The 9039-nt window shown below is 38.9% G+C and overlaps 1 protein-coding gene across 1 annotated transcript; it reads left to right on the top strand.

The window, feature by feature from the left end:
• Positions 1 to 6746: 6746 nt before the first annotated feature.
• irx7 (iroquois homeobox 7) lies at positions 6747 to 8395 on the top strand. Its single transcript, XM_042004052.1, has 2 exons — positions 6747 to 7219; positions 7406 to 8395. The coding sequence occupies exons 1-2, from the start codon at positions 7001 to 7003 to the stop codon at positions 8183 to 8185; spliced, it is 999 nt and encodes a 332-aa protein (XP_041859986.1). The 5' UTR covers positions 6747 to 7000; the 3' UTR covers positions 8186 to 8395.
• The last annotated feature ends 644 nt before the right edge of the window (positions 8396 to 9039 follow it).

Here is a 9039-nt window from a genome sequence, read left to right as displayed (position 1 = left end):
TGCCAACTCTCCATACGGCTTTAGGCCTTAATTCCTGATTAGCTGAAAAGGGCAGCACTTGCTTTCGGGTCTTGGGTATCAGACAACACAGAGGGGAACAGAGGCAAGTGTTTTTGTGCTTCATTTTTGAAGCGGGGATGTTGGAAGGATAAGAGGGAGTTTCTGTAATAGATACTTATCTTACTGCCCTCAAGCCCCTCAAACAAAGTCCCCCTCTGAAGAGATTATAACCCAGGGAGGGCACATTAACTCTAATCCCATGCTTTGAGGCCTTGCACCCCCATACCACCCTCCTGCCCCACTTATTTCAACCCTTCTGTTGTTTTGGGGGGGGGGCTTGTATCCAGTGCATGTATGTGTAAGGCCTGTGGCTACACATAAGGGTTGAGTGTGTGTGCATGCATGTGTGTTTGTGTGTGAGTTGGGGGGGTGGAGTGACTGTTTCAATAGCACGCTGACTCTAATGAAAAGCATTGAGGGGTGCATACTGCTGTGTAACTGATTCCTCTCTCTGAAGAGATTAGGCGCTACATTGTTGGTGCGGTTGCTCATTTCCATGAGAGCACAGCCTCCCACCAGCGGCTGCTTGGCTTTGTTATTTTGAGTTGCAAAACACAGAGGCCAATGTCCCCAGTTTCCTTGTTACCATTGTTTCACAAATAGGCCAAAATGTAGATGTCACGTCACAGATGCCCAATAACCTCATTAGCCCTCTCTGTGTGGGGGCTTTACAAAGAAAATAATACATGTATAAACTTCACTTTGTTCAATGGACAGAGTTATAGTAACAATACTTTTAAAAGCTTTTGTTTTCCCGCTAAATTAATGAGGAATGAAAAGAATGATTTGTTGCTCCTCTGTTCATTTTAGTTTATTTGTGCCACATTTACACCATTATTTACAGTTTGTGCTACAAAACAGACTTTTTTTTGCTAAATTATAGATGCATTTGCTTCAAGCGGTGCATTATAATGGAAGTCAGTGTGATGGTAAATTTGCAAAACATGGAGTGCCTCAAGGAATCTGCCTTGGGCCACTCATGTGTGCAATTTTCACAAATAATCTTCTAATAAAAAAGTCTTATACTTCAATGATTTAATGCTATATTTGGCAAAATCAACAATTACAGATTTAAAGACGAATCTAAGAAAGGAGCTGATATATATGATAAGAAACTATAAATTTTGTAGTAAAATAGGATTGGATTTATATAGTGCTTTAAAAAAAACCAAAGCACAGTGAATTCATTATTTATTCAGTCCATTAGTAAGCTACATGTGTAGCAGCAGCTACTCTGGGTCCAACTGAAAGTAACATGGTTACCAATCCATGCCAACAGTATCTCCAACCCTCTATATACAATATATATATATATATATATATATATATATATATATATATATATATATATATATATATATATATATATATATATATATATATATATATATGTGTGTGTGTGTGTGTGTGTGTGTGTGTGTAGATAGATGGAATTGCACAACATGATGTTCTCTAACAAGGTGATTAACCCAAAAAAAAAAAAAAAAAAAACATAGCAACTTCTAAATAATATTCACATTTTGGTTTCATCAGACCAAAACGACACTGAACACGATGAGTTATAATTTAGACATTAATGTTTTGTGTTACAGTTTATTGTTTGAAATGAAGGAATTTCCATCTTATGATTCTACTTAAATGTCCTACATTCATGTTGTAATTTTAGTGTAACATGAACATTTTACACTCACATTATTGATCACTGCTTCATAATTTAGATGGATTTTTTTTCCCTTTGGAAATATCAACTAAAAACTTACTCTTTTATTTAAAGAAAATTATTCAAAAAGACATGTTACCTACAGGTTGTCATTTGCCAAAACTGTACTTGCTCAGTTGATTTTGATCAATGGAAAACAGAAATTCTCTCACAAAAAAAACTATCATTTAAAAAAGTAAACTTTATAAGCTGACATTATTTGGTGAAAAATGGTTTCAACTAAGACCTCGATCTTGAATATCTGTTACTGTTTGGTGAAATATGATAAAAAAGAGTTTAAATGGGCAGTTTAAAGGACTCTGGCACTGCAGCTGGAAGCAGATGTAAATGATGGAATAGTAAAACACTACGTTTTGCATCTGCAGCTGATTAGTAGAAACACTGCTGGGATGACAGTGTTGCAAGGCAAAAAACCCTAAAACTTAACTGTATCACAATAAATCAGAAAATCTTTCATTAAATTTCATGACGAAAACAGTCTGCATAAGGTTGTAATAATAAAAGGCATCTCTGCCTGTTTTATGTTGCACATATGTGCAGCAGAAACCTGCAGCTGAGGTGGATAAACAAGCAGCAGAGCGCTAACAAGCTGATGTGCAACAACGAGCACACTGGGGGGAAACTGCTCTGACTGGGCTCCAGCAAACCAGCCCAGGCCCCTAGCTGGGGATACCTGGGGGCCCCTATACATGAAGATACCAGCAGCAGCCCCAACTGTCACAGCAGCCATCATAGACCTGCCCAACGCCGCCTGTCACTCACCCAGCAGAGGGCCGTCAATCAGGCTGCACCCAGGAGGGAGCTGGGAGGCGGGCCACTGCCCGGCCTTAAACAAAGACATACTTACATTTGCAAGCGGTTTCTGCGCCACTACTATTTTGAGAGAATGATAGAGTGGCCCTGATAAGAGTAATAACAAAGGACAAAGAGTGGAAGGGGGTCTGAGAAGAAAGGGGGGGGGTCACATAGTAAAGAGGTGGGAGAGCTTGATAACATTCACACTTTGCTTACATCTCCCATTTGTGTTGGTGCACCAAGAAAATCCCATTAGGAGGAACATGGAAGCTGGTTGGAGACCAGCATAATCGTCGATTGTCTCTGGGAGATTTTTAACAAGAAAAAATCATCAAAAAATACCACTTTGTTGGCTATTTTATCTTTTAAAAAAGTCATATATGTCACAACTAAACCACTTTCATCTCAGTTTGCTTTCTGCGGATCAGTTTCAATGAAACTTTTCCAACTTTCTCTCTTCAGTATTAGCAAAAATAAACTAACAAGCAAAAGGTGTGAAAGACTCTGTGGATTCTCTTTAGGCTTTAGTTGTCTTTATCACACTTACACCTGAGCTATTCTAACTGCATGTTGAGTCCCTTTTGTCAGTTTGATGGTAGAAGTGGCCTTTAACTGAGGTCACACCTACAGCTTTTGTTCTTATCTGCTTCATCAGACAACTTACAATGTCATTCAACATTTCATCCTGAACCAGCTCCTTCTGTTTCGTGGAATATGCAGAGGATTTGCAGATAAAGGAGGACACAGAGCACTGTTTCAACACAGAGAAGAGAATCGGGTTGTTATCAGATTCATCCTCTTTGCTATCTTGTATTATCTTTTCGGGTGCTGAGGACAATCGTCTTCCATTTGGTCACTTTTCTCTCCTGTAAACGACTTACATCCTAACAGCAAACAGCGCAACCAAAACCCGTCAGAGCAGGACCAACACCTGCATTGTGGCAGAGCTGCCAAAAGAGGAAGAGCATGAAAAGAGTCCCATAAGCAGGACAAAAGCTGCAGCCCTGAGCTGTTTGTGTTGAGAGATGTAGACTATTGATGCCATAAGCCGTCTTCTCTTTGCTCTCTTAGTCGCCTCATTGTTGCTCTTGTACAAATTTGCTTTAGGCTATGTGGACCCCACCCAAATAAATTCCTCCTTTCCCTCTTTAATCACTTCTCTTTTAAATGTTGTAGCTCTTTCTCCTTACATATCCTGGAGAATATATAAAATCCTACTCATATATACATATTTTATTAGTTGATAAATTGTAATAAAGCAAAGAAAACTTCCCAGGTCCCAGAAGGATGCTTTTTTGTATTTCTTTAGGGTAGAGGTCTAAAACTTCAAGCTTATATCATAAAGGAAACATCCAAAGCTGCCTTATGAGAAGCTGAAATCTGATCACAGCTCAATTTTTTTTCTACAAACTTTGCATGAAACTTATTGAAACTTTAAATGAATCTTTTTTTTCTCTGACAGTTTCAGCTCAATCAGCAATATTCCTTCTAAAATAACCAATAAGATCTAAAATAAATTGCATTTAACACATGCAATATTGAAACCAATGTTTATCAATGAACTCTTTTGGCAATCAGCATAACTCTTGAAATCAGTTTTTGTACAATCAGTTTAAAAGTAAATGTTGTTTGCTGAGATTTCCATTAAAGAAAATGAAAAGAAACCTTCACTTCACTAAAAGCTCCAACAAAACCTGATTAAATAAACAGCTCCAGTTCAAGTACATTTTTTATTACACTCAGCTCAAAGCCTGCATCAGTTTTAGTGTTTTCTTTTCTTTTGCAGACTTACTGAAGTTGTTGCTCCTCTTTGGTGGGAAAACAGGAGCTCAGCATTATGGGAGGAAAAATTTCCTGAACCTAACAAGGTATTTTAATGCCTTAAAAAACTGTATTTTTATCTCTTATAACAGATCATTTAACCTTTGAAAAGTTAACAGTCCTGCTTTTTAGTTATTTAAAATATTTTTAAAGCATATGAAAAGTTAGTGGTGAATAAACAGTGGCATGAATCATTAGAAAAACACAGGGATGTAAACCAATGTAATAGAGTAAAAAATACACATCTTTACGTCTGACTTTTACTGCAGTCAAACTACATTTATAGAGCAAGAAAAACTCAGACTGAAACTTCAAATACACCTGCAGTTAAACTCAGCTGTAATTTGATTATTTTCTTTTCTTTGTGACCATCTAAAGCAGGGATGTCAAACATATTTATACATTCAGCACACGTTTCACAAGGGGGCAGATCAGTAAGATAATAACCTATAAATGATCAAAACTCTTTATTTTCCATTTATTTTAGAGCAAAGCAGAATGTTATCAAGACATTTACATTTGATGAACTATCATAAACAAATTATGAACAACTTAAAATTTCTTGCTAAACATAAGTTCAATTTCAACAATATTCCCCATCAGTTTATTAATTATACGAGCAATACAACTTACAAATTACAACACGAAACATTTAATCACAGGTATCTGAAAAATACAGTATTTTGATGATTATATTAACTTGTTAAGGGCCAGAAGATATTTTCAATGCACATTTACACTGAACTGACTCACTAAAACTTTATTTATATTTATAAAGAAACATAAAAACATATGTATAAGAATTATTCCCCTGATGTATAAATGTATATTAAAAGATAAAATAATGCAGCTTCAAATGGACAGTAATTAAGAATTACAACAAAATTGCAGATAACATTTACCAAATTCACCCCACGGGCAAGATTCCACCCTCTGGTGGGCCACTTTTGGCCTACGGGCCATAGGTTTGACACCCCTAACCCGAAGCAAAAAGTTTCCTGATATCAGAAATGTTTCTTTTCTTTCTGAGGTCTGCAGTTTAAACGGACAGAAACTAAATCAAAGTATAAAAATAGTAATACTACTGGTAGCATTAATACTTGTAGCATTAATAACACTTTTATCTCACTAACTTGCAGCTGTAATTTGCTGCAACAAGGCAATAAATGTATTAATATGGCGAATTAACCTTTATTCTATCCTGATGTGTTAGGCGTAGCCATTTGGTTTGGTTGCACGTGCTTAAATGTTATGGATTGTAAAATAAATTAATAAATAAAAAGTGAACAGTTTGCTTTGCAAGTTTAGATACTTCTACCTTAAAAACAGAAAAAAATCTATTGCCTCTTCATCAAAGCCCTGCTCTAATTACCACCAGCACTCCACCTCTAATTCTGTTAATAAAACAGTCAAATAATGCAGATAAGAGAGCCGTGCTGCTTTGAACACAAACACCGATCTGAACCGTCCCTCTTTTGAAGGACATGAGGTGTGTGTGTGTGTGTGTGTGTGTGTGTGTGTGTGTGTGTGTGTGTGTGTGTGTGTGTGTGTGTGTGTGTGTGTGTGTTAGGGTGGGGACCTGGGCCTCTTATCTCCGACACACACGCACACACACATTAGCACATGTTATCTGACAATTATCATATACATTAGTCAACACCTGTTTCACTTAACCTTGTTTAATTAGGGCCCATTGAAACGCTGAAAACTGTTATCATCACAGCAGTTTATTGTGATTATATGAATTAACATGAAGGCATTGGGATGATGCCATTTTGGTCATTTTATTAACTTCTTCACAAAATAAGGGGCTCTTTCTGATACCTTACGCGCGCGTAGAAAGTATGTCTGGTCATTTGGCGCAGTTGCTTAATTTAATTGACGGAAGGGCAGATCTGGAGGTGCTGAAGTGTCAGAAGCGGCAGCAGAAAAGTAGCAGGATGTTGTTAACTGAATTTTTTAAAACTCCCCACCGATGGCTGCGAGACATGAGACGTGTTAAAATCCTCATGAAAAAGAAGAAATTACATCAAACGGGCGAGAAACCCGATTTAAAGCTGAAAGTGGAAACAATGATGTCTCCTAATTTTGACACTTATCATTTTGATTAGTAGGTTTTTCATACTGTGATTAGCTGTACATAATAATAATAATAATAATAATAATAATAATAATAATAATAATAATAATAATAATAATAGTTACTTTCAGTGCGCATTTTGATTATAAAATTATTTGTGCGTTGTGCAAAAACAAAAGAAGAAAAAAAAAGCCTTTCAGTCTTTTTTTGTTTTTTGTTTTTTTTTTCTTAAAAAGAAAACTTCTGAATTTAAATGAAAAGTTCAGCTCTCCAGAGATCACTGCGATAAGACGCACATATTTAGTCTCTCCACCACAAATACTAAAAGGAACAGCGGAGAGCGTCTTTGATGGGATTTGCTGCCAGTGAAAGCTGCAGGTCTTCTGAACGTAGTTGTCAGTCAGGGCCCTCCTCCTCCTCCCCTCTCCCCCCCGCGCGCACACACGCTGGGAACTGGGTGTATATAAACAGATCCAGGAGGCTGGATTGCCACTCAGACCTGGATAGACTGAGACGCAGAGAAGATGCCCGCATCTCAAACTGGATTTGGCAACTTTGTCTTGGAGAGGAACATCAGCATGCCAACTGGATATCAGATCCCGGTGCTGGGATGCCCGCCGGGTGTTCCACAGCAGCAGGCTCAGCATCTCGCGGCTATGGCAGCCGGAGTTCCTATTACATACTCGGGACTACAGGGATACAACTTTATCCCCTATCCGCACCACAGGCACATCACACACATGGTGAGTTGATCATTCAGAAACTTCGTCAGGCAGTAGCTGAATATCCGGTTTTATTAAGTTGTCTTGAGGTTGTTTATCTCACATAAACAAAGTCTGTCACCAGCATCCACAAAAACGTGCGCAGTTGATAAATGAGCATGTCAAATTACGCATGCTTATTTTCATTTTTTCTCTCTTTTGTCATAGAGCAACAGTTTCGACCTGAAGGCCGCCTCTCCCTACCACCACGCTCTCCTAGCTGCTCGCGGGGGTACATTTTATCCTCCCTACCGTCCGGGAGCAGTTGAGGATCCCTCAAGGGTTGCAAAGGTGGCCACCCGGGAGAGCACTGGTGCTCTAAAGGCCTGGCTGAACGAGCACCTGAAGAACCCGTATCCCACCAAGGGCGAGAAAATCATGCTCGCAATCATCACCAAAATGAGCCTCACCCAGGTCTCCACCTGGTTCGCCAACGCAAGGCGACGTCTGAAAAAGGAGAATAGGGTCAGCTGGGCGTCGAAGGGGAAATCAGACGAGGAGGACGAGGAGCAGGACGGGGAGAGCGAGGACGAGGAGAGTCCATTAGAGAAATGTCATTTGAATGAGCGTGAGAAGGAGGAGGCAGAGCCTCGCAGTGGCCGCGCAGACACCGGTGAGCAGGTCGAGAGCGCGCTGGAGAGTTGCGCACCGGTGGATGCGCGCTTGGAAACCACGCAACAAAGCAGCGAACATGAGGACAAGGAACTTGGACTAGTCAAGAAAGTTGAAAGCGGGGATTCTGAGCAAACGCCATCAGCTTTGGAAAATAAAGAGAACGCAGTGAGCCAGAAACCAAAAATCTGGTCTTTGGCGGAGACGGCCACCTCAGAGACTGTGAAGAAACCCGTGGACAGTATTTACCACCCCGCTGGGAAACTCTGGGCGGACTGGGCTTCACGAAACGGACTCTTACTTCCAACATATTATACAACTCATGAAATAGTCTGAACGTGTATTCAGACATAAACGATAGACTTTTCTCAACATCTTTTGCACTTTATTACCTTCAAACCTCATGGACTCAAATGAAACTCTCGTGAGACCAAAGACCAGACATGTTGTGTTATTGTAAATAAACGTAGATGTATTTTTCAACCAGCAAGATGTAAATTATGTTTCCTTTGTCTTACCGTGAAGAAATATTTTGATAAAATAAACTCTGACGTCAAGAAAAAAAGTGTTCTCTGCTCTGTAATTGGCTGGATAACTTTCACATTTCACATAGAAAAGTCAGGTTTTCAAGAACCACAAAAGTCATTAATCATTTACATGTCAATCCCAAGTCTGTTAAATCCTTCACAGCAGGTTTACGGTGCTCTTGCTGAGTGATCTCTGCCATTTAACATCAAACCAACTACTTAGTACCGACATTTCTCTTTAAATCCAAGTTCAAATCAAAGGTTTTCTCCTCCTTTGTAAAAATCATTTTATTTAATAAGACGCTTTATAAGGTAACAGCTGGCTAGAGCTGTTAAAGTGTTAGGTTCAATCCTAATTGTTAACATGTAAATTCAAAGCGCCTACTTCCATTAATCCGTGGATAATAAAGCTCTGAACAAAGGGTCCGTATTCTGTTCTCACCTTCCTTACAAAGAGGAACATACGGTAGGAAAATAAGCCCCAAGCTGAGACCCTGTGTGACAGCAAACAGCCAAGAAAACATAATTTAATATTACAATAAAACTAAGATATTCGTACTCCAAATATCTCTATATAGTTTAGACCTTTTATTGACATTAATTCTAAAACGGGAGCTTTCTATCAGCTGACAGAGAAACTCTGGCGCCCTCTTGAGGATATCA

The sequence above is a fragment of the Melanotaenia boesemani genome, chromosome 13, assembly GCF_017639745.1.
Source record: "Melanotaenia boesemani isolate fMelBoe1 chromosome 13, fMelBoe1.pri, whole genome shotgun sequence".
NCBI classification, from domain to species: Eukaryota; Metazoa; Chordata; class Actinopteri; order Atheriniformes; family Melanotaeniidae; genus Melanotaenia; species Melanotaenia boesemani.
Note: the sequence above shows the minus strand (reverse complement) of the source record. Positions and strands in the feature narration are given on the sequence as shown.